This window comes from Lissotriton vulgaris, chromosome 11 (genome assembly GCF_964263255.1).
Source record: "Lissotriton vulgaris chromosome 11, aLisVul1.2, whole genome shotgun sequence".
In the NCBI taxonomy this organism is placed as follows: domain Eukaryota; kingdom Metazoa; phylum Chordata; class Amphibia; order Caudata; family Salamandridae; genus Lissotriton; species Lissotriton vulgaris.
The window spans coordinates 720,998,898-721,025,219 of record NC_141699.1 but is presented as its reverse complement, the minus strand read 5'-3'; the positions used below and the strand labels follow the sequence as shown (position 1 = coordinate 721,025,219).

The window sequence follows — 26,322 nt, the reverse complement described above, 5'->3', positions numbered from 1 at the left end:
GTGGCCGGTCACAGCACCGTACCAGGGGTCGATGCTGCTGGTTGCAGCTCTGTGTAGGTTGATTGGTGCACCTGTAGTGGTTCCATGAGTGTGGTGGAGCCAGCTGGGAAAAGATGCTAGGTGCCCCAGAAAGTTTGGGATTATTGGCCCTCAATGGGCAAACCGGGTCGATCAGCAACCAGGTGCAGGGTTTAAGCAATGGCCAAACCTGGCCGATAGGTGTCTCAGTGGTCAAAATGCGGAGCCGAAGTGTCTGCAGCTTTATGGAGATAGGGCGTTGCAGCAACCGTGCTGCTGCTCTTTGTAGGCACATGTATGCCGTCACATTTCTGCACCAGCTGGAAGGGTTGACGGTTGCAACTGGGCAATACCATTGCAAGAGCAGCTGAAATCAGCAGGCGGTACTGAAGTAATATATAGCACATATTTAAAATGGAGGCAGGCGAGATGCGCCGTGTAGAATAAAAGGAAGGCACAGCCGCCATACTTAGAGACAGAGCCAAGTGCAGCACGGCAAATATTACAAACAAGTAGTCCACAAACAAACACAATAAACACCTATAGTGTAAGGAAAAAACTGTAGTTGGCCAGTGCTCCTGATCGAAAAATGGAACGGATATATCAGGAGCACCAGCCAATGAACAACCAGCAAAGAAGAGCCACGCAAAGGTGAACCAATGGCCAGTAGCAGGCGTGATTACACTCTGTACAGTGATTACAGCAGGTCTTGTAGACAGCGTATGTGCACTGCCTAGGCTTGACCTAAAAATACGAGAAATAAAGCGCAAGCTCTATGAAGAGAGCAGCAAGCAGGGAGAGCAAGAGGGGGAAGAAAAAAGTTGGAAGCAGCAGACATGCACGGATTAACTTGAACCAATCTGTGCTTGGCTCCTGCTCCACAAAAATTACCGAAAATTATGTTTTGCCTGCACTGTCCAATTAAGGAGCCTGTTAAGAAGAGGGACTCTGAAGAACAAAAATGTTTGCTTCAAGCCCTTTAAGCCATTTTCTATACACAATAGTGTCTCGCAAGCAAGACACACGATCTAGCGCATGCTCTCGCAGGCTCCACCCGAAACATGTTATCAACAACTATAATATTCAAATAAAGTGTAACTTAACTGGGTGACGCTGTCCTAGAAACACAGGAAAGAAAACAGGAAGCCTGAGCGTGTCAGCCCCTTCTATATGAATCATAGGATAGGGTCTTCATTTGGCTGCCGTATTGGATGGGGGACTTATTTTATTGGGTGAACTCTGAGCACAGGAGCAGGAATGCTCACTCTCTCACTAATGCGACGAGGAAGACGATTGAGGACGGTAATATTAACTTAACACTGTCGAAACAAAAGACAATTAAGGTGGACTCACCCGTCCGTTACTAATAACAGCCCTTTGTCCTTTCTTCAGCTTGAGAACATCACGACAATACATTGCATGTGACAAAATGAAGTTCACATTTGAGGATTCATAGACTTCCTTGAAAAGACTGACATCCATCCCCTAGAAGAAAAACAAGAGATGATAAAAGGACTTGAGAATGGCAGTCCAATAAACTGTATTTAGAGCTAAACAGCAATAAAAACAAAAAACATGATGGGATATTTATATTTGCTCACACCACATACCTACTTCTCCTATCAATACTCTAATGTTTCCAAGTCGCCATAGAAAAAGCTACTTGCCTACAAAAATGACAGTCCAGTGTGCATCCTGGATGGAAGTGTGTAATTTAATCTCAGTACATTTCAGAGAGATACCATTTAATCTAACTTTTTTTTGCAAAAAGCCATTTCAAGGTAAAGCTACATTTAGCTATGGGTAGCACGGACACTGAATTTTCAATGGAAACTATTTGGTGAAAATGAATACTTTGTTTTTTTTTAAATTTCGTTTCTGAACATTCTATTGACATATTCAACTGTACCTCTTACCTAACCTGCGATCCTAGCCCAAATCTTAACCTCACCCTTACCTCACACATGCCAAATCCAAACCCTAACCTGGACTCTAACCTAATTCTAAACTTAAAGAAACCAAATCTTTGCCTAAACACAAGTCCAATCCATCTCTCTAACCCTAACCACGATTCTTACAAAAATAAATCATTACCCTATCCCTAATCTTGACCATAAGAATTACCCTCACACAAACTTCACTACTTACTCAGACAATACACCTAATTTGTTCCTTGACCATTATCCCCAATTCTAATCCCAACATTAACAATAATATTTACCTTGCACCTGACCCAGACAGTGCCATAACATGCATATCATCTCTCACACTAGCATTAACTTTCCCTTGGCCCATTTCTTGGGCCCTGTGCTGTGGATACCTGAAGGAGAGGTTTTGGCATTCTGTATTGTGAATCCGGACTTGTGTGTTTCTTCGCTATCTCTGCTTAGCTTATCTGCAAGATAATTAGCTACATCTGGAATATTTTCTGACTAAATACACCACTGTCTCAGCATCTATTCACAACATTGAGAGAGAGACTGCCCTCCCTGGTTCTCTAGATAGCACATGGTTGTCAAGTTTCTCATAAAAATAAAAAAAGGGTCAAGATAAAGTCTTATTCTTGGAATAGTGGAATAATGTCTTGCAAAGTTGTCATTGGGAAATGTAAACTTCACACTTATCTACTGAGAGTTCAGAGATCCAAAATGAGTCTCAAATGTGTATCTCCCTTGGGAATAGGAAAATGAAGTGAATAAAGACATCTTTCCTTTCATGAATGAGACTTCAAACAGTACTCAATGAAGCAACTTCCTCTATGATGCTCATTAAAAGATAAAGATTGACCTTGATGTTTAGTGATGCGGAGTATTTGATCAAAAAGCATTACCAATCTAACATAGTCTCTAACATGTATCTGTCTGAGGTACTTTAACCACAGCAGAGTGAAAAATCTCAATCTTCAGTCAACAAGTATTTGTGGCTGGAGAAGGGCAATGGTAGGTGAAGAACCTCTACCTGGAGGTACTGGAGTTTATGAGTGAATATTGCTTTCAACATTGCCTCTGATGTTGTGGGGGCTGATGCCAGCCACGCCGTGACAGCTGTGGGAGCGTTTTATGTCCCTATTACATTGGCCTTTCGTCCAACACAGGGCATCAAATGCACTTGGGTCCTCTTCTTCCTCACACTGATCTTTCTGTTCTCTGCGTGCAAAAACAAGGTGAGTAAGCTTTGGCCTAGTAGATGGTAGAAAACCTCTTATGTCTTGAAGAAGGGCATCTTTGATGTCCTATGCAATGTACCTTTTCTTGAGGACATACAAATAAGCAATATTCAGGTGAAAGAACATTCTAAAATATAATTGCAATAAATGTGATTAATCAGTGTTGGAATTAGCCACACTGTACTCGGATCAGGGTCAATATGGATGGTTTGCTAGTTCAGGCAAGGGGGCTTTGAGCAGATTAAAGTCTACTGCTGTACCATGTGTGTCCCTTGTTTGTGTGGCATGTTATTTTTAATCAGAGCATTCTTTCTAGGCTTAACTGTGGGCTGTTTAAGTCTGGAAATTGAGTGCCGTCTTTTCCTAGATGCCAATCTAGCACCAATTGTGTATGATTTATAAGGCAGAGGCTTTGAATATGGTAGCTGACTTTGGGCTGATTGCCTTGATGTGGCTTTCGGTTTCAAGATTTTGCAAGACATTTCTATGATGGGTAAAGTTTCAGTTTTGTAGGTTTTGTTATGCATCCCCCTAAAATACCTCCCCACATTGATGGCACTACATAAACAAGACATTACATTGATAGAACAACTACAGAGTTGATCCCTGCAGCTAATACAAATACACTGATTAAATTAAGAGATGTAATATAATTAGGGGTAAGGTTTAAATGCATTTATTACATATTAGTAATGTTAAATTAAAAGATAAAATAAATTATTGAAATATAATATAAATTGACTAGAATTAGCTATATATTTAAGGTTCGGATAATGGCAGAAGTGTAGGGTTATTAAATAAAATACAAAAACAAAATTACTTATGAACGGGGATTTGAGTGAGGAATGAGTTCTTGATATTTATTGAAACCTCAAAGGACCACATGTACAAAGGCTTTTTGCAATTGCAAATGCCCGATTAGCAGCCTTTTTCAGTAGTTTCAAACCCAAATTAAGATTATTTGGAAGGAACTTTTTAGGGCGCCCATTCCAAATACCAAATCATAGTAGTACGTCAATTTTTTGCGACCGAAATGCTTTCATATTTTACCAACACCTCAAAGGAGGTGGTAACCTACTTGCAAATCCCCAATGGACCCTTTCCCCTTTGAGATGGTTGACAAAAATGCTTAAAACAAGGTGAGTCCTTGTCCCTTTTGGATTGTAACTGAACACTGAAAACCTAATATGCCCATAATTCCAAGACAGATACAATTTGGAAATCGCTTAGAGGCAAAAACCGGTCATGTGACAAACTCTGTATGCCTTTGCAGTGCACTAAAGCTAAACCAGTACTGTACTAAGCTAAAAAAAAGCATAAAGGTTACATACCCCAACAGCGAATTCTGCAATGTCTGCTCCAGAGTTCAGTGCCTGAGCAGTCTCCTCCTTGGCCATCTTGGTGATGAAGTTTTTGGCATTGTTGGAGGTCTGTGTTTGCAGGGCTGACCAAAGGGCACGGCCTATACGAGAGTTTTCAAAGGTCACAGCGTCACTAGGGTTGTTAATCATGCTGATCCGCACATTGCTGCTAGATTTCTAAAATGAATAAAAATAAGTGGGGGGGGGGGGGTTAACAGTCATGGATTTCTTAGCCATGTTGCCCAAAATAAAACATTGCAAATAAAGAATATGCACCTGGGAGACCCCTACTCTAGTGCCAGATCAGAGCAACATTTATAAGCGCACAAAATAAGTACATCAAAACACCTACAAACAAGAAGATTGCTCCAGACGAAATATCTGCATACAATACTCCCCAATTGCTGATACTTCTATTCAATGACAAACTAATACAATTAATACAAGGAAAGCTAAATTGCATTTCTAATCTTCGACAATTTATCAAACCAAAAATATTTTTCAGCTTCCTGTGTGAAAGCAATTCTTTTTCAATTGTTTCTTGATCAGGAGCCTGGTTTCCCTGCACAATCAGTATCATTACTCTTCTATATTCCCCTCCATGTTCCTAATGTCCCACCCCAATTTTTGCAAGTTAAATGTTAAAGAAGCAAAAATGGCTCTCCTGAAGTTCCTGTTCTGCATCATGGCCGTTGTCTCTGAAGTCCTAAGAATATGCACACCACCATATCTCAATGAACCAAGAGACTAAGGATTTAAATCTGAATAGATCCTTTTATGAAGCGTACTTCTCAAAAACGACCTGAATGGCTCTAGGGTGCTTGATGGCACTCTGTGGCTTCTGAAATAATTTGTGCTCTAGGCAACTTTCCGAGATATTAGAAGAAACTATTGCAAACCAGGAAAATATTTGAAATGCCACTGGCTGAAATAAGCAGCTCTATGGCACAAGTGACTTACTTGTGTAACAATATATCTGTAAGAGACATTCCTTAGTGATAGATTCCTTACATTAGAATATCCCCGGGTGTCAGACTGGATCTGGAAAGTTTTCGTCAGCAGTACCCCTGTGCGTCGGTAGGCGGCGTCGTACGGCTCCGCGTACGTCGTTGGCATCGTAGTCACCGAGATGACGTCGCTAGAGCTACTTCGATGAGCCCACGCGCGCTGACGTCAGTTCTGTACACGACTTTCCACGCCAGGAATGCGGAGCCATGCAAGATACTGACCATTGGTGCATTGAAACTAGGGCCCTGAAAGGGATGACCTTAACCCTAGAAATCAGTTCGCAGAACGGGGAGGATGGGTGGGGCGGTAAGGAATCTATCACTAACTAATGTTTCTTACAGATATATCGTTACCGAAGGCAAGTATCTTGCTCATCTGAAATAAACACATTAGTGATAGATTACTTACATTAGAATAGATACCCCAGTAATACCAACCCCATTGGTGGGTCTGCGAACGAAGATCACACCAGAAAGTCACGGAGAACCAAACGGCCTAAGGAGCCGTATCTCCAGACTTGACTGTTAAGGCAATAATGCTTAGTAAAAGTGTGCAACAAGGCCCATGTGGCTGCCTGACATTTGTCTTGCAGGGGTACACCCAAGTCCCAATGCAGTAGTACCTGCCTTCGCCCTGGTAGAATGGGTGCGCAACTGCACAGAAGTTCCATTTTAGCCAGATAATAGCAGGCCTGGATACACAATACGACCCAGTGGGAGATAGTCCTCTTGTGTACAGCCCGGCCTTTCTTGGCACCCACGAAGCCAACAAAGTGCTGATCATCCACCCGGAACTGTTGTGTGCGATTTAGGTAGGATGAGAGGGCATGTTTTGGGTCCTAACGGTGGAGCCTCTCTTCCTCTCTGGAAGGGTGCGGAGGCGGAAAGAAAGTGGGCAAGATGATCGTTTGCCCAATGTGGAAGGCAGTGACAACCTTCGGCAAGAAGGAAGGGCGATTGCACAGCACAACCATATCCGGATGAACCGACAGAAAGGGGGGCTTACAGGAAAGAGCCTGGAGCTCACTCACATGCCTAGCGGAGGTGATGGCAACCAGGAAAGCAGTCTTCAAAGTCAGTAAACGAAGAGGACAGTTGTGAAGTGGCTCAAAAGGAGCGCACATCAAATAAATAAGAACTAGATTGAAGTCCCACTGCGGCATAACCAACGGAAAAGGAGGGATAAGGTGTGTAATGCCTTTGAAAAATCTATTTACAACAGGGGACTTAAAAAGAGAGGGAGCCTGAGAAAGGCTGAAATCGAAGAAAGATGGCCATTAATAGTGCCCAGAGCAGAGCCCTGCTGGGCCAGAGAAAGAAGGAACAAAAGGACTTGTGATAGAGGTGCAGAAAAAGGATCCACAGCCTTTGCTGTGCACCATGCCACAAATGTGTTCCACCTGCAGGCGTATACCGTTTTAGTGAAGGGAGGCCTGGCTGCCAAAATGATATCACAGACTTCAGGAGGCAAGTCAAACGGAATCAGCTGTCACTGCTCAATCTCCCGCATGTAAGTGGAGGCTGGACAGGTTCGGGTGGAGTACCGTCCCCTGCTGCTGCGAAAGATGATCCTTCCAAAGAGGCAGTCAGATCAGGGGATACATACACATACTGAGTAGTTCGGAATACCAAACTCTTCGAGCCCAGTCCGGTGCCACAAGAATAACTTGGGCCTGGTCGCACCTAATCTTCTTCAGCACTCTGTGTAGAAGTGATGCAGGCGGAAAGGTATACAATAGACCGCAGCTTCACTCATGTCAAAAGGAGTTGCAGAGCGAGTGCCGCCTTGGAAATTCCAACACGCAGAAGAGATGACATTGCGCGTTCTCTTCTGTGGCGAATAGATCTAACCAAGGCTCTCCCCACTGTTGATAGAGACCTTGCGCCACCTCCGACTGCAGACGCCATTCGTGATCCATCAAGCACCTGCGGCTGAGTTTGTCCGCTCTGGCGTTCAAAGAACCTGCCAAGTGCAGAACCGTCAAGGAAATGCCTTGACGTTCCAGCCACGTCTAGAGACGCAGAGTGCAAGTAGGATAGCCCAGAGCTCCAGAAAGTTGATATGGAGCCTGGACTCTGCCGGAGACCAGAAGTCTCTGATCTCTGCCTCTCCCGTATGGCCGCCCCATCCCAGGAGGGACACATCCGTCACCACTGTGTGCTATGGTTGGGGAAGGGAGAGGGATCTGCCGTTGACCCAATGTTTTTTTTTTTTTTGCAAGACCTTTATTTGCAGTAACAGGAATACACAGCGGTACGCCTACAACCCTGAGGCCGGCCGCTTCATTGGAGCAGATAAGCACATACAGTTTACACAGCCCTTCAGCCGACAACATGTCTGGCGGCGTAATAAAAGGATGTCTGTCAGTCGTTGTTAGACCTGTCTGCTTCTGGGAAGACTCTAACCACCATGATTTATTTTTTTTTGTCCCCCTTAGCCTCCCAGAGTTTCTATTTTTATTTTTACATGTGTCCATCAGGAGTTTTCAATGCTGTCAGGGGGCTAGGTGCTCCTTGGCGATGACGCCATTTTCCCCTCATAACCTGTGAGGCCTAGTCAGGCCCCTTGAAAATCTAGGGACATCCAGAAACCTAAAATGGTGTCCACCAACTGCCATAACGGACACTACTGGAAAACAGGCCATAGGCTAACATAGGGAACTTTCTAGAAGCAACCAGTGACTTCTGCAGGTCCCAGGCCACCCTATAAAAGGCCAGTGACCAGCAGCCATTTTGTGCATTTCTTGGGATGACCAGTGTGGAGAGAGGCGACTGGAGGAGGAGGATTGTGCACTAGTTGTGACAAGATCGACCTGCGGGGCCGGCTGTCGCTCTACTGGGAAGTGCCCCCACCTTGGCTGACCAAACCCCACTGTTTCAGCAATCATCTTCAAGTTATCAGAGACTCTGCGACGAGTCTGTTAAGGACTGACATCCCTGAAGTGTGGCTACCAGGGATCTGTTCGACCCATCCTGAAGGTCGTGGGTAGAGAGTACAATTGAGACCCAGCCCAAGCTAACTGACCCTAAATTCAGGGGGTAACAAACAAAGATACGCGTGACTGCAGCGCTCCAGTTCGACACCCTCCCCTGTGGGTGAAAGCGGCAGAACCAGCTGTCGTCCCTACCTGGAAGCGACGCTGCCGCCGAGAGCATTTCCTGACGTGAGGGCATCGGAAGAGGGAGAGCCCAGCTGTCTTGCCTCGTCATTTGAAGAGCTCCGTTGAGGCGCCGGGAGAGGCGGGAAGCGAAGCAGAGCCCAGCTGATCGCCTGCGAGGCGGTGAGGAACGCCGTCGCATCGGAAGAGGTGTGCAGAGCCGGAACCGGCAAGAAGGACCCAGCGCGTCGGAAGAGGCCGGTCGCGTCATCGGAGGTGCGTCAAGGCAGAGCTCCAGCCAGCGGTAACATCGAAGAGGCAGAAGCGCCGCATCGGACACCTCGGTGAAGCGCCTCGGTCTGAGGTAGGCTTCGCTGACACGCCTCGACATCTGCGGGAAGACTTCCCTGGCACCGCGTGACCCGGGCAACACCAGCTGCATTGACTACAGAACCTAAAAGTAAGCCGGGTAGAGAGGGAGCGGGAGGCGGAAGCATCGGGTGTCTAAAGACATCAAAGCGGGGGATTTCAAAACAAGGCAATTGACTTTAAAGCCGCCAGAACTACATACGAGGAACTGAGTTACAGAACTGCCCAGACCACTTAAAATCTATCTCCTAATTAGATAAGAGGGGAGAGCGGTGTGCAGGGAAAATTACAAGGCTCACTAGTAAAAACCCTTATAGCCTGTTATTAATTGAGGAAGTAGATCCTCCACCAGTAAGGTGCAGCCTGTGAATTGACCAGGGGGGAACCTTGTTAATTCTGCTTTGTCTTCTTTTAGCCACATGGCTGGGGGTTTATGCTGAGAAGATCCACCCCTGTGGTAGAGGTCTGTTGAGTTGAGAAGAAGGCTAAGAGTTGAGGGGTAATGTACCTGCCTAAGAGTGGTTAAATAACATATTGAAACTGTAGAGTGCAATTTCCTGTCTGTAACCTCATAGTGGAGTAGTGTATTGTACCATAGACAGCCACTTATCACAAATGTAATGTACCCTTGATTCTCATATACTGACCGGGAAAAGTATTGAATGTGATTTGAAATCTATGAGAACTGTATAAATTAATTATACACTGCTTTTATTTAAAACAAGAACAAGAAAGTATATTATTTTTATAAAAGGTAACAGTATTTTTCCAAACAGAGGTGTTGTGTTTTTATTTTAGTGGTTCATCACTGTGTTACTGTGGGTGAGACTTGTAAGTACTTAGCCAACGCCTTGAGTTAGCTGTAGACCACTACTGTGCCAAGCTACCATATGTAGACTTGGGTAATCTAGGTCCAACATAATTGGTGTTTCAGCGGTGGGATAGCGGATTTGTACTTACACTCACTTATTAGTAACGCAGTGCCAACCACGAGACCCCACCTGGAGTTTTCTCCCTGCGGCCCTCCTAATTTACATTTTTGGTTTTTCTAAATTGACTTCTGGCGGTGGGTGGAGGTTGACCTCAGGTCACTCTGTGGATTTCTCCTGTGTAGCATTTTATACTTCAAATAAGAATGGAGGTAAATGTGGAAGAGCTAGACAATTACACTGTGACCCAATTGAAGGAATGGTGTCAGCAGCAGGGGGTGTTTTTCAAGAAAGGCGCCAGAAAAGTTGAGCTGCTGACCAGTATTCGGGCATGGGTAGAGGCTCATTCCGGGGAGGAGGTAGATCCTGAGGAGAGTGACAAGGACACTGTCCTGGAGACCGCAACACTGTACCAGGCGGGAGGGGAGAACCTTGTAACAGGTCCTAGAACACCTTCTAGAGTGGGCAGTAGTGTGTCAGAGAGGGGCCTGACCGACGCCGAGTTAGAAGACAGGAGGGAGGAGAGGAGGATGAGAATAGAACTAGCCAGGATGGACATGGTGAGGGAGGAAAAGAGGTTGGAGCATGAGCGGACCATCAAAGAGATGGATTTGCAAGCCCTGAATTTACGTACCCCCAAACCAGAGAATGGTGGCAGCGATAACCAAACCAACACCAGGGAACCTAGACCGTACCTACCAAAAGACATTATGGCTTGTTATGTACCCAGTGACGACATTGCTAAATGGCTAGCCGCCTACGAGGTCTCGCTCAGGGCCCATGGAATTCTGGAAGTCCACTGGGGAGGTGGGTTATACAAATACATGCCCCCCACTGGCAGGGATACTTTGTTGGCCCTTGACCAGAGTGAACAGACCTACTATCCGGCTATGAAATCAGCGCTGCTCAAGAAGTTTGGGTTGACCCCTGAGAAATATAGGCAAAAGTTCCGGGGCAGCTACAAGCTGGGCACACAAAACTGGGTAGATTTCTTGGACTACTCCAGGAAGGCCCTGGAGGGTTGGGTAAGAGGCAGCGAAGTAGGAGACTATGAGGGACTATATGACCTCATACTCAAGGAACACCTACTCGAGAAGTGTCTTCCCGAACTAAGACAGCATCTGGTGGACAGCAAGCTGACCAGCCCCAGGAAGCTTGCTGAGGAGGCGGACATCTGGGTTAGTACCCGGGTGTCGACTAAGGGGACTGGAGGGAATTCCCAGAAGCAAGGACAGGGCGCCCCCCAGAAGAAAGAGGGAGGGGAAACTAAGAGGGAGTTCTCAAAAGGGCCACAAAATACTTCGCAAGGAAGGGGCAGAGGATTCATCCCCAAGAGTAACCCCCCTCGCAACCCTACCCCTGGCCAAAGCCAGCAGCCAAGGGTTGTTCATTGCTTTGAGTGTGGTGGTGTGGGACACTATAAAGGAGATGTGAGATGCCCAAAAAGACCACCCCCTCCCACTGGAGGAAAAGCCCCGGGAATCACTAGTGTAGTGCTCGGGGAGGAGATGCCTTTGGTTAATGGAGGGGAGCGGGCGGGTGTCACTTTAGTGTCCCTGGGAGATAAGGAGATGGTTCCCAAGACCCAGCTGCCCTCTAATACCATTAAGTATGAGCAGTGGGTCACCATCAATGGCCGTAGAGGGGAGGCTCTGAGAGACACAGGAGCCAGCATGACTATGGTAAGGAGTCAGCTGGTGTCTCCAGAGCAGGTCATCCCAGATGTACTCCATCCCGCCGTAATGGCTGACGGCAGATTGGGCCACTACCCTGTGGCTGAGATTCCCTTTGAGTGGGGAGGGGTTGCAGGTCCACTTCGAGTTGCCGTAAGCCCTGCCGTGCCTGTTGACTGCCTGTTAGGGAATGATATGGAGCACAATGCTTGGAGGAGGGTGGAGTACCAGACTCACTCTGCGATGCTGGGACCCCCCGACTGGACTTGTGTCAGCACAAGGTCAGCGACTGCCCGAAGGGGAAGTTTGCTTACGCTGGAGCCTGGAACAATGGCCCAGCCAGCTGCCAGAGAGGAGAAGGACGGGAGGCCGGAGGACCCTGCCTCGACATCTCCACCTCGTGAGACAGCTGGACCACCTGCGGAGGTGGATCTGGAGTCCACAGGGGAGAATGTTGCTTTCCTGGAAAACCTACCCATCCCTACTGAATGGCATGTGGAGGGAGGTCCTTCCAGGGAAGAGTTCTGCAAAGCTCAGAAAGAGTGTCCTACTCTCGAGGGGCTGCGGCAACAGGCCAAAGCCCAGGCAGCAGGAAACATTGCAGGGAGCTACCAGATTTACTGGGAGGATGGACGCCTCTACAGTGAGCCCAAGGCACCTGGACATGGATCATCCAGGGCCTTGGTGGTCCCTCAATGCTTTAGAGCCTTTCTTTTGGAACTGGCTCATGAGATACCATTGGCAGGACACCTAGGACAGGACAAGACCTTTGCCCGGCTTGTCCCCCACTTCTACTGGCCTCGAATGAAAGTGGCGTCTGATACATATTGTCGGACGTGTGTGACCTGCCAAGCTAGTGGGAAAACAGGAGTGAAGCTTAAAGCTCCCCTGGAACCACTACCTGTCGTTAGCACCCCCTTTGAGAGGGTGGGCATCGACATTGTAGGGCCATTGGATCCACCAACTTCAGCTGGTCACCGGTTCATACTGGTGTTGGTGGATCATGCCACACGGTACCCAGAGGCAATACCTCTGAGGACCATCACTGCACCTGCAGTGGCAAGGGCCCTGATGGGGATCTTCACCCGAGTAGGTTTCCCCAAGGAGGTTGTGTCCGACAGGGGGACTAACTTCCTTTCAGCATACATGCGGGCTATGTGGAAGGAGTGCGGCGTTACCTATCGGTTCACCACTCCTTATCACCCACAAACCAATGGTCTTGTGGAAAGGTTTAACAAAACCTTGAAAGGTATGATACGGAGTCTACCTGAGAGCCTGCGGAGGAAATGGGACGTCCTCCTACCCTGTCTCTTGTTTTCCTACAGGGAGGTGCCACAGAAGGGAGTGGGCTTCAGCCCCTTCGAACTTTTGTACGGGCACCCTGTACGGGGACCTCTCAGACTGGTGAAAGACGGATGGGAACAGACTCCCAGGAAGCTTCCCCAGGACGTGGTGAGCTACATGCTGGCCTTCCGGAGCCAAATGGCTAAGTTGTGGAAGCAAGCTTCAGACAACTTGGAGGCCAGCCAAGCAGTTATGAAAGAGTGGTATGACCACAACGCTCACCCCGTGGAACTGGAGCCTGGACAGAAAGTGTGGGTGATGGAACCTGGAGAGCTAAACGCCCTCCAGGACCGTTGGACAGGCCCCTTTGAGGTTTTGGAGAAAAAGGGGAAGTCCACCTATTTGGTGGATCTTAAGACCCCGAGGCAGCCCCACAGGGTGCTGCATGCCAATCGCCTCAAGCCACATCATGAGAGGCCCGAGGTTGTCTTAATGATGGTAACCGATGGAGCAGAGGAAGAAGAAAGTGAACCTCTCCCTGATCTTCTCTCGTCCCAAGAAAAGGATGGGTCGGTGGAGGGAGTAATTCTCTCGCCATCCCTAACTCCTGAACAGCAGAGTGATTGCCGCCAGATCCTGGAGCAATTTTCTTCTCTGTTCTCCCTTGTCCCGGGTAGGACCCACCTGTGTACCCATGACGTGGACACAGGAGACAGCCCACCTGTGAAGTCTAAAATCTACCGGCTGTCGGACAAGGTGAAGGCCAGCATCAAGAGTGAAGTCGCCAAGATGCTGGAGCTGGGAGTGATTGAACCTTCTGGAAGCCCTTGGTCTAGCCCGGTGGTTTTGGTACCAAAAGCTGCCCCACCAGGCACCACACCTGAATTGAGATTCTGTGTGGACTACAGAGGCTTGAACTCAGTGACCAAAACTGATGCACATCCTATCCCACGGGCGGATGAGCTGATTGACCGGCTGGGAGCTGCTCAATACTTAAGTACCTTTGACCTAACTTCAGGGTACTGGCAGATTTCCCTTACCGAGGAGGCGAAGGAAAGGTCAGCCTTCTCTACACCTGAGGGACACTACCAATTTCGTGTGATGCCCTTTGGGCTCAAGAATGCCCCTGCCACTTTTCAGCGGCTGGTGAACAGGGTCCTTTCTGGAATGGAAGCTTTTTCGGCTGCATACCTGGACGACATTGCTGTCTTCAGTAGCAGCTGGGAGGACCATTTGCAGCACTTGCAAGCTGTTCTTCATGCCCTGCAACAGGCTGGATTGACAATCAAGGCCAGCAAGTGTCAGATCGGACAGGGGTCGGTGGTGTACCTAGGTCACTTGGTGGGCAGAGGGACGGTGCAGCCCCTCCAGGCAAAGATTGAGGCTATCATCGCCTGGGAGCCCCCCAAGACTCAAACAGAGGTCCGAGCCTTCCTGGGCCTCACTGGATACTACCGTCGCTTCGTGAAGGGGTATGGCACTATCGTGGCCCCCCTCACTGAGCTTACTTCCAAGAAGCAACCCCGACGGGTAGTCTGGACGGAGGCTTGCCAGCGAGCCTTCATGACCTTGAAACAAGCATTGTGTTCCGCTCCCATTCTCAAGGCCCCTGATTTTGCTAGAGAATTCATTGTCCAAACAGATGCGTCAGAACATGGCATTGGGGCAGTGTTATCGCAGCTAAATGATGAGGGCTTGGATCAACCCGTGGTCTTCCTGTCGAGGAGACTACTCCCCAGGGAAAGGAGGTGGAGTACAATTGAGAGAGAAGCCTTTGCGGTGGTTTGGGCTCTGAAGAAGCTGCGACCATACCTGTTTGGTTCGCACTTCCTAGTTCAGACTGACCATCGCCCCCTTCGTTGGCTGATGCAAATGAAGGGGGAGAATCCCAAGTTGCTAAGGTGGTCCATCTCCCTACAGGGAATGGACTTTAGGGTGGAACACCGACCTGGGGCGGACCATGCCAACGCAGACGGTCTATCCAGGTATTTCCGCCTTAGTGATGAGGACTCCCAAGGGGTTGGGTAGTTCTCCCCACTTTCAGCTGGGGGGGACGCGTGTTAGACCTGTCTGCTTCTGGGAAGACTCTAACCACCATGATTTATTTTTTTTTGTCCCCCTTAGCCTCCCAGAGTTTCTATTTTTATTTTTACATGTGTCCATCAGGAGTTTTCAATGCTGTCAGGGGGCTAGGTGCTCCTTGGCGATGACGCCATTTTCCCCTCATAACCTGTGAGGCCTAGTCAGGCCCCTTGAAAATCTAGGGACATCCAGAAACCTAAAATGGTGTCCACCAACTGCCATAACGGACACTACTGGAAAACAGGCCATAGGCTAACATAGGGAACTTTCTAGAAGCAACCAGTGACTTCTGCAGGTCCCAGGCCACCCTATAAAAGGCCAGTGACCAGCAGCCATTTTGTGCATTTCTTGGGATGACCAGTGTGGAGAGAGGCGACTGGAGGAGGAGGATTGTGCACTAGTTGTGACAAGATCGACCTGCGGGGCCGGCTGTCGCTCTACTGGGAAGTGCCCCCACCTTGGCTGACCAAACCCCACTGTTTCAGCAATCATCTTCAAGTTATCAGAGACTCTGCGACGAGTCTGTTAAGGACTGACATCCCTGAAGTGTGGCTACCAGGGATCTGTTCGACCCATCCTGAAGGTCGTGGGTAGAGAGTACAATTGAGACCCAGCCCAAGCTAACTGACCCTAAATTCAGGGGGTAACAAACAAAGATACGCGTGACTGCAGCGCTCCAGTTCGACACCCTCCCCTGTGGGTGAAAGCGGCAGAACCAGCTGTCGTCCCTACCTGGAAGCGACGCTGCCGCCGAGAGCATTTCCTGACGTGAGGGCATCGGAAGAGGGAGAGCCCAGCTGTCTTGCCTCGTCATTTGAAGAGCTCCGTTGAGGCGCCGGAAGAGGCGGGAAGCGAAGCAGAGCCCAGCTGATCGCCTGCGAGGAACGCCGTCGCATCGGAAGAGGTGCGCAGAGCCGGAACCGGCAAGAAGGACCCAGCGCGTCGGAAGAGGCCGGTCGCGTCATCGGAGGTGCGTCAAGGCAGAGCTCCAGCCAGCGGTAACATCGAAGAGGCAGAAGCGCCGCATCGGACACCTCGGTGAAGCGCCTCGGTCTGAGGTAGGCTTCGCTGACACGCCTCGACATCTGCGGGAAGACTTCCCTGGCACCGCGTGACCCGGGCAACACCAGCTGCATTGACTACAGAACCTAAAAGTAAGCCGGGTAGAGAGGGAGCGGGAGGCGGAAGCATCGGGTGTCTAAAGACATCAAAGCGGGGGATTTCAAAACAAGGCAATTGACTTTAAAGCCGCCAGAACTACATACGAGGAACTGAGTTACAGAACTGCCCAGACCACTTAAAATCTATCTCCTAATTAGATAAGAGGGGAGAGCGGTGTGCAGGGAAAATTACAAGGCTCACTAGTAAAAACCCTTATAGCCTGTTATTAATTGAGGAAGTAGATCCTCCACCAGTAAGGTGCAGCCTGTGAATTGACCAGGGGGGAACCTTGTTAATTCTGCTTTGTCTTCTTTTAGCCACATGGCTGGGGGTTTATGCTGAGAAGATCCACCCCTGTGGTAGAGGTCTGTTGAGTTGAGAAGAAGGCTAAGAGTTGAGGGGTAATGTACCTGCCTAAGAGTGGTTAAATAACATATTGAAACTGTAGAGTGCAATTTCCTGTCTGTAACCTCATAGTGGAGTAGTGTATTGTACCATAGACAGCCACTTATCACAAATGTAATGTACCCTTGATTCTCATATACTGACCGGGAAAAGTATTGAATGTGATTTGAAATCTATGAGAACTGTATAAATTAATTATACACTGCTTTTATTTAAAACAAGAACAAGAAAGTATATTATTTTTATAAAAGGTAACGGTATTTTTCCAAACAGAGGTGTTGTGTTTTTATTTTAGTGGTTCATCACTGTGTTACTGTGGGTGAGACTTGTAAGTACTTAGCCAACGCCTTGAGTTAGCTGTAGACCACTACTGTGCCAAGCTACCATATGTAGACTTGGGTAATCTAGGTCCAACAGTCGTGTATTCTGTATCAATCAAAATTATATGACTTCTTGCTTTTGTATTTTATGAAAACCAAAACCAAACCAAGTGACCCATTAGTTAAGAAAGCAGTCGCACTGGAAGTGTAGTGGCGGTAACAACGTTTCATCACTGGCATAGACATAACACATTCAATCACTCCCGTACCGGATCTGGGCCATGCAGCACATAGATGACTAATTTCGTCCTATTAATCATGTAGCCCGACACCTTGCCATGGCTATCGCACAGCTCAAGGAGTTCCGGTATACCGCTTTCGGGCTCCAGCAAGTACACCAGCATGTCCTCAGCATCGAGGGAGACTCTGTCTTCCCAGCCTGTCTCCCAGTGTATCCCCTTCAGCAGTGGAGTAGTTCTGATCATGGTTGCCAATGGCTCCAACAGCAGAGCAAAGAGGAGGGGCGACAGCGGACTGCCCTTTCGCGTTCCTCTAGCTAGTGGTATCGTTCGTGAGATTTGGCCATTTGCCGCTATATGCGCCATGGGATTCGCATAGAGAAGTTGCACCCACGATATAAATTTGGGGCCGAACCCCATGTGGGAGAGGACTGCGAATAAATATTGCCATTCGACCATGTCAAATGCCATTCTCACATCTAGGGACAGTATCGCCGCTGGTGTTCGCAGCTGCGGCGCACGTGCTAGTGCGCCGTGTACCCGACGAAGGTTTAGCGCAGTGCTCCTATGTGGCATAAAACCCGACTGATCCGGGTGGATCAGGTGGGAAAGGTGGGGTAATAACCTCATGGCCAAAAGCTTAGCCAGGATCTTAGCCTCTGCGTTTAGGAGGGAAATTGGGCGGTATGAAGAGGCTTCTGTTGGTGGTTTACCCAGCTTCGGGATCGCCACTATTGTTGCTGTGAGTTGATCCAAGGGGAGCTCGGCGTTGCGCAAACTGTCCACAAACATGGCCAGTAGCAGTGCACTCAGCACCTCCGACATTGATTTATACCACTCAATTGGGATCCCAGTGGGGCCCAACGCCTTACCGGAGCGTATTGCGTTGATGGCCAGTTGGAGTTCATCAACTGTTCGGTCTGCATCAAGTTCTGCCATTGCCTCTGGCGAGAGAGTTTGCGGCGGAACCTCATTTAGAGAAGCGAGCGCTGCCTCTGCCGGGAAGTGGCCAGCCAGCTCGCTGACGATGTCTGCAGGGCGTGTGAGAATTGCTCCATCAGCTGCGCTTAATTGCAATATAGTCTTTCCCCCACCCCTTTTCTTGTCTAACCAAACTAGCATTTTACCTGCCTTGTCCCCCGCGTCATATATTCTATCTTTGGTTGTTGCTATATCTTCTAGGGTCCAGCGTTTCAGGTGGTCGTCGTGCTGCTGTTGGCACAACTGCATTGCATGGAGCGTGTACGCCGTGGGGTCTGCCATGTGGGCCGCGTGTAATGCTAATTCTAGGTCCGCTAATTCCTGCCGCTGCGCGCGTTTGTATCCCGCTACGGCTGCTATGGCTTGTCCCCGCAGGACCGTTTTATACGCTTCCCAAAGAACTGAGGGGGATTGCACGGAGTCAGTGTTCTCTGCGAAGTAGTACTTGGTCGTCGCTTTCAACTCTTTCCAAATCGCCAGGATTTTGAGATAGCCTGGATTGATCGGGTATATTCTCTTGCGAGTCTTCTCCTGGCATGACAGTGTGAGCGTCATAGGAAAGTGATCAGATATGCCCCTGGGGCGAATGTGAACCTCCTCTATAGTCAGGTGACCGTCGCCCAATGTCAGGAAGTGGTCTTTTTGAGACAGACTACTGTGCGATGCTGAGTAGTAGGTGTACTGTAGGGCGGATGGGTGCAGGTGTCGCCATATGTCTGTCAGCCCTTGTGCTTCCAAAAAAGCACTGAACCTCGAGGGCCCAGGTGTATGTGACCGTACAGGATACCTATCTTGCGCCTCATTTACTACCGCGTTGAAATCACCTCCGAGGATGACGTCGCCTTCTGGAAGTTCCAAAAGGAACTTTCCCAGTGCAGGGAGAGCCACAGCGTGTAATGCCGGTGGGATGTATACTGAGATTATGGTCAATGGTCTGCCCTCCCACTGTCCCTGGACGGCCGCAAAGCGGCCTTGGTCATCTGTTTTTGAGTGTTTGATTATGAAAGGGGCTGAGTTTCTTACTAGTATACCCGTCCCTCGGGACCCGGACGTAAATTCAGAGTGCACCGCCATATGATAGCCCAGTCTATCCAATACCTGGCAAGCCTTGCCCGTAAGGTGTGTCTCTTGCAGGAGAACTGGTGCTGGGCCCAAACGCTTCACGCTCTGCATAACCAGCCCTCTTTTTATTTTATCCCCCAGGCCCCTCACGTTCCATGTCATTATCTGTAGTGGAGCTTCTCGTGTTTCCCTTGGTCCCACCACTACGTTGTAATCTCGTGAGTCGTGTGCCATTGCCTGATGCCATGGGTACTGAAGCACATCTGCTGTAGTAATGTGCCTAGGTCAATCCCTAACCACTCCACCAGTGTGTCGTTGTCGTCATATCTTACTTTCATACATTGAGTCAACATTTGAACTAACAGGTCCCCTATATATGGGGTCCACAAAACAAGAACTGACCCTCCCAGAAACTCCCCCCTCCCTGCTACACGGACATGAAACCGCCCGCCTCCCCAACTTAAAAGAGTGCTTTACCCAACCCTCACACAGAATACTTGCTTGTTGGGGTGAAAGACCCCCCGAAGTCGGCAGTCCCTCATTCCCTCATAGGAGTCCCTAAGCCCAACGTCCAGTAGCAGTCCTCAAGCAGTCACTCTTGCCCTTGAAACTTGAGTGGATACCGGGTGATTAACGTCTTATTCCATTGGCGTCGTCTTGTTCCTCCTGTGCTGGTGAACGTCTTATCTCCTCAGGTCCGGACGTTTGTGACCCGGAGTGGTCTCCCGTGCGTTAAGTCTGATGTTTCCTGTTTGAGAGGCGCGGCTGATCGGCCGGACTCCAGCCTTCCAGCCAGTCCTGAGCCATGTCCGTGTGTCAAAAAAACAAGTTCTGTTGTCCGCTACCACCCGCAGTCTAGCTGGAAATAGCATGGAGTACGGTATTTCCCTCGCCCTCAGTTCCTTCTTAACGTCCAGAAATGTTCTGCGGCGACGGGCGACCTCGGCTGTGTAGTCCGGGAAGAAGGCAAGCGAAGAGTTCTGGATCTTGATAGGAGGAGACACCCGCGCCGCCTGAAGAATTGCATCCCTGTCGCGGAAATTGAAGAGTCTCGCCAGAATCGGTCTCGGTGGTGCGCCCGGTTTTGGTCTTCCTCCTGGAACTCTGTGGGCCCTCTCGACCGAAAAGAATACTGAAAGGCCCTTGGGTTGGAGCCTCGTTTTGATCAGGTCTTTCACGTTGAGGTCTGTAGCCCTGGTGTTTTCAGACTTCGGAACCCCAAGTATTCTTGCGTTGTTCCTCCTTGAGCGCCCTTCCTGATCATCAAGTTTTTCTTTCAGGGATTTGTTCTCAGCCGTCATCTTTTCCATAGCTATCTGGAGCTCTGACACATCCTTCACCAAGGATTTCGTGACTACCTCGATAGCTTGCATCCGTTCAGACATTTTGTGGAAGTCTGCCCGTATCAGGGTAATGTCCGTGGATATTGAGCCCACCGTGGCCTGGACCTGCCTGAGCGCTCTCATTACATCTTCCAGCGTCACCTTCTTCCCTCCCTCGCCATCAGTAGATTTCCCGGTGGACGGCCTCGACTCCGCACGTGGTGAATTGCTTTTGTCGTAGGCGAATTTGTCCAGGCGGGCCTGCGTCGTGTTGCCCTTGGTGCCCCTACCCGCCATCCTTGCACCAACATCGTCCCACCGCTGGTTGAACGTTTCACAGTACTCGAAAATGGGGAGGCGGAGGGAGGGGGGGGAACCTCTCAAAACCTGCGAGCACTGCAGGCGGGCTGCGTCGCACTTATTTGCACCCCTTCAAAGCCGATGATCGTTATTTACTGCCCTAGGCTCTAAGGAGTGTGCTGGTTAAGTGCTTATTGTCACACATGGGGCCTCGAGTTAGGTGCTGGCAGGTACATGCGGGTAATGTCTTCCTCTGTGCCCTGTTGGTCACGCGTGGTGCACGTTCCTACTGTCTGGGCTGTGCGGACTGTTCCAGGCCGTTTGCATCTACCAGTGTCCCCACTGAAATGTTTATCCAGGGCCCGACCCAACACAGAACGCAGCCACAGTGTGGATTCGTTACCGGGTAGAGTCTGGTGGGCTGCTGCTTGGTCCCGCAGCCTCACTGCCTGTGAAGAGTGCCCAACGGTCTCATGTGCGGTGCGGGCCGGTGTTCCAGAAATGCCGTCCCCTCCCCGTGAGCAGGTAGTCTGCCACCATACAGCGCCTCCGCATGCGCGGTCCCTGAGCCCGCAGTCCGGCTCCACTTCACGGATCTGTTGCCACTGTTACTTTTCACCCCGTAGCTCTCGTCCGCGCCGCACACGTCGTTTTCCTCGGCTGCGGCCGTCACTGATGATGGGCACAACTCGCCATACCTCCAGAGCACCGCACTGCTCGGTTGGGGGAACTTCCGGCAATTTGCACCCGGCTGTAGGCACATCCGCTCGGTCACTCAGGGTAATGCAGGTCGGGGCTCACGGCCGATACCCAGGCCCCTGGTGGACGTCTCTGGCACAGGCACAACCCGGGCTCGGATTTGGACCGGAGTTTCCACTGTCGGTACCGCTCGGTCTCGGGATCTCCCTGTTGAGGATATAATATCACAGATAAGTGAACGGATTGAGAGAGGAAGCCGCCTCACTCACGGAGCTCTCTCTTCAGGCAGCCGCCATGCTTGGCTGCAAGCCACGCCCCTCGCCGCTGACCCAATGTTAGTTCGTCAGCCACCACTGCAACTGCTGTGCAGTGCCCTCCGAGATCTGGACGTGCTCCGACAGGTCCCCTTGATGCTGTGCCCACTGGAACTTCAGGTCCCACTGCAGAGCCCACATATGCCACCAGGGATGATTGGTCAGCAGGATGCAGGAGGCCATGAGGCCTAGCAGCCTCAAGGTCATCCTGACCAAAACCCAGGACAAGGGCCGAATGATCGGAATCATAGCCGGAATGTCCCGGTCTTGCTGTTCGCGAAGATAAACCCGAAACTGCGCTGTGTCCAGAACCACTCTGATAAAGAGGAGCTTCTGAGAGGGAACCAGGTGTGACTTCTGCACGTTGATGGAGAACACCAGCAAATGCAGGAGGTCAGTCGAAGTCTGGAGGGGGGAGACAACTGCCTGGGGCAAGCCTGCATTCAACAGCCAGTCATCGAGATAGGGGAAGACTGAAACCCCTGATCTGCGCAGATGAGCTACGACACCGCCAACACTTTTGTGAACACCCGAGGGGCGCCGGTGAGGCCGAAAGGGAGCCCGGTTAACTCAAAATGCTCGTGGCCTACCATGAACAGCAGGTAACCCCGGTGGGCCAGCAGGACAGGAATATGAAAATAGGCGTCCAGCAAGTCCAACGTTACCATCCAGTCTTGCGGGTCTAGGGCAGACAAGACCTGAGCAAGCGTTAGCATCTTGAACTTCTCCTTCCGGAGGAAGAGATTGACATTCCGAAGGTCTAAGATAGGACGCAGGCTTTTGTCCTTCTTTGGAACCAGAAAGTAGTGGGAGTAACAACCACAACCTACTTCTGGCGTTGGGACACGCTCAATGGCCCCCTTGGCCAAGAGGGTTGCAACTTCCTGTTGGAGAAGTACCAAGTGATCCAAGACATGCAGTGGTACTGAGATGGCTTGGTTGGAGGGGTAGTCTCGAAGGGGAGGGAGTAGCCCCTTCGGACTATCTGCAAAACCCACCTGTCCGAGGTGATGGTGCACAAGTGGGGGAGGTGATGGCGGATCCTGCCACCCACTGGCAATTGGTGGGCCTGAAACATCGGACTAGGAAGGTCTGCAGGCAGTGGCGGTAGGGGAGGAGGTGGACTGACCAGCCCGCTGGCCCCGTGACCCAACTCTGCGGGTCCCACGTCCGCGGCTACGCTGAGACAGTTGCTGTGCAGGCCTGTGGCTCTGAAACTAACGTGTTTGGGCGCCCCTTCCTTGGCCACGAAAAGAGCGAAAAGCAGAAGCGGAAGGAGTGTGTGTGGCCGAAAAACCCAAGGACTTCGCCGTAGCCCGTGAGTTCTTAAAACGCTCCAACGCACTGTCTGTCATGTCGCCAAAAAGGTGAGTGCCATCACAGGTCAAGTCCATCAGAGTGTTCTGGACATCCCTGGAAAACCCAGTTGTCCTCAGCCAGGCATGGGGGCGTAGCGCCACTGTCGTGGAACTCGCCCTGCCCAGCGAGTCAGCGATGTCAAGGCCACAACAAATTGTGAACTTGGCTGCATCTCTCCCTACAGCAATAGCTTGGGAGAGCACCGTCCGGGCCTCCTCCGGACGCTGAGGCAGCACCTGCGCAACACTGTCCCACACAGAATGGGAATAACATGCCCAAAAGGCATGCAGTGTTCACAGACCGCAGCCCTGAACTGGCGGAACTAAACAGTTTCTTCCCAACTGTTCCAGGTTCTTGGGTTCCCTGTCCGGAGGTGCGGAAGGGAATGCGCTTGGGGATGCAAAGGCTTGGACAACCAAGCTCTCAGGGGTTGGGAGAGGAAAATGGGGTCGCTATTGGCCGGGCGATGGCGTTGGGCCACGTTCTTATCCACAGGAGCCGCTGTGTTGACCCTGGACCAAGTGCCCAAAAGAACGTCCGAAAGTGCTTCATTAAAGGGCAACAGCGGCTCCGTAGAGGAAGACGCTGGCCGGACCACTTCTGTCAGGAGGTTAGTCCTGACGGTCACTGTAGGGAGCTCGAGGTGGAGCCCCTTGGCTGCTCTACGCAAAACAACAGAATATGTACCACCCTCCTCCTTAGCCACAGTAGAAGGAGACAGTAAGCCAGGTTCTGGAGTAAAATCCATGTCACCTGCATCCTCCAAATCCTCTTCCCAGTCCGAGTCTAACTCAAACTGTGCTGCGAGAGGGTCCTCAGACCCCTCACCGTCCTCCCCTTCCTCCCCAACCTGCCTGGAGAGTCTGTGATGATGGCAGGCCGGAGCGGCGACGAAGAAGAGTGACAACCCCCAGTCGGACCCGCGGTGCCCGAAGGCATTTCGGCTGGGCCTGATGGGCCAAAATGGCGGGTCATGGCTGACAGGAAGTCCTGTAGCTGGGCCGGAGTCGTCAACGGACCCAGGAAGGGCGGGTAGGCCATCGGCAACTGTGCAGGCTCCTCCGGAGACGTGGGGATGGCACCACCCGCACCCTCAGCCATGTCACGCGACACGCTAGCGGAAGGCGTAGAGCGACAACGCTTCTTCGACTTTTTGAGCTTCACCTTCCCTAACTCAGAGTGAGAAGACTTTGTCGAACGATGGTGATGGCAGATCCGCGACCGGTCCCTCGACCTCCCACAGGACCACTACCTTGAACGGCGAGGAGCAGACTCCCAGGCCTCCAGCCACTTTCGGGACCGCTCCCGTAAAGTTTTCGGGGCCAGGCATTCGGGGCCAGACTCAGAGTCGTGATTGCGCCCCAGGCAGTAGAGACACTCACAGTGCGGGTCCGTCACCAACATCATGCAGGGACAAGCCGCGCAAGACTTAAAACCGGGCATCCCTATACACCAGGAGTCAAAAGACTCAAAAAACAGAGACAAAAATCCCAAAAATAACCGAGGTACCGCTCTTTCCGGATCTGCGATTGCTGGTGCGAAAAAAAAGAAAGAACCGGCGTCAGCACGCGTGGGTGCGTCTAAGTAGCTTCAACGATGTCATCGCGGCGACTACAACGCCAATGACGTACGCAGAGCCGCACGACTATGCCTACCGACGTGCAGGGGTACTGCTGACGAAAACTTTCCGGATTCAGTCTGGCACCTGGGGGTAATTCTAAGGCAAGGAATCTATCACCTACGTGTTTCATTTAGATAAAATCCTACTGGCGTGTACTCCATGCACCCACCAATACTTAAATGTCAAGCTTTCTGCAGCTGCAGACACGCAAAATACAAACAACCTAAACCATTTTTGTTTAAAAGCAGTGCTACATTTTCCCTCCCTAACGGCTAATTCGGTCTCGTCAATGAAACCGTAGGAGACCAAAATAACAATGTGAATGGTTTTTAAACCGTTTAGAAATTGTCAAATGAAAACATTTATTTATCAACCTATTCTTACCTGTCGTGCCCACCGGGCGCTCATGCAGAAACCACCGCCGGGGGGCTCGCCCACGGCCAGTGATAGCAAAGCTCTTGAACTACCTAGATCGTGATGCCATACTTAAGCAGGCCCGGGCCAAGGAACCTCTGCTCTATGACAATGTGCGCATCTTAATCTTTCCGGACTATACGCAACAAGTGCAGCATCAACGTCAATCGTTCATGGCCGTGAAGGCCCGCCTGCGGGATCTTAAATTCCCATATGCCCTCTTGTATCCAGCTAGCCTTCGGGTGGTATACCGATCCCGCACCCACTTCTTTGACACCCCAGAGGAGGTCTTTCAATGGACGGATGAGGCAGTGTGAGTGAGGGTCCACACGCCACCCGGCAGGGAGTTGGACTCCTCCTCCAGTAAGATTGCCCAGAAGGGTCCCAAGGGACAGCAGCAGAGGGGCAATAGGCGATCACGCTCCCGGAGGCGCTCCTTGTCCTGCTGGGCTTCCACTAAGGGGGGCCTACTTCTGGGCACCATACTTTCGAACCTTGACATTTGGAGGTTGGGTTAGTGCAGTGGCGGTCCCTTTGGCTCACCATGTACTCTGATGTATGTCTATAGGGGGAATCTTAGAATGGGCTGGTTCCCTGCCGGTCTCGGGATGTTCCGGGTCATGCCCGAGGAACATGGGCTGTAAGTTGGGGATCCAATGGATGGGGCAGTGCTTGTTCCCCCGTTGGAGTTCGGGTACTCGCCCGCCGCAACAGATACTTCAGCGTTTTTGAGGTATGGAGTGGGGGGGTTTGTTGGAGGAGTTGTTTAAAGTTCCGAGTCGCAATTCCGGTTTGGGTTCCTAACTCTGTGCACACACGTAGCCGTGGTCCTTTCTCAATGTTATGGGCTGTTTCCCTCCCCTATGGCTAGCGCGCCTAGTGTAGATCCAGGGACCCCGGGTATTCTTTGTATCATAAGCTGGAATGTGCAAGGGGCCCTGGAAAAAATTTAAAGGGGAGATATACGACATAAGGCTAAGAGGGCTAGGGCTGATGTTCTTATGTTGCAGGACGATACAAAAGGGGATGATGGACGGAGCGTTTGAGCAAATCAAACACTCACCCCCAGTCAACTGATCTGGGTTTAATCCATCACTATTCTTTAGCTCACTCAGCCACCCCAGTTCAGAAATGGCCG

General features: G+C 50.4%; 1 protein-coding gene across 2 annotated transcripts in view; it reads right to left on the bottom strand.

The window, feature by feature from the left end:
* UGGT1 (UDP-glucose glycoprotein glucosyltransferase 1) overlaps positions 1-26,322 on the bottom strand; it is an 849,443-nt gene that overhangs the window by 362,479 nt on the left and 460,642 nt on the right. For both annotated transcript variants that reach the window (XM_086943802.1, XM_086943803.1), the window contains 2 exons: positions 4,516-4,722; positions 1,372-1,503 (listed from right to left, as the gene is read on the bottom strand). In XM_086943802.1, the coding sequence (XP_086799928.1) occupies positions 1,372-1,503; positions 4,516-4,722 (339 nt within the window). The remainder of the gene's footprint in view (positions 1-1,371; positions 1,504-4,515; positions 4,723-26,322) is intronic.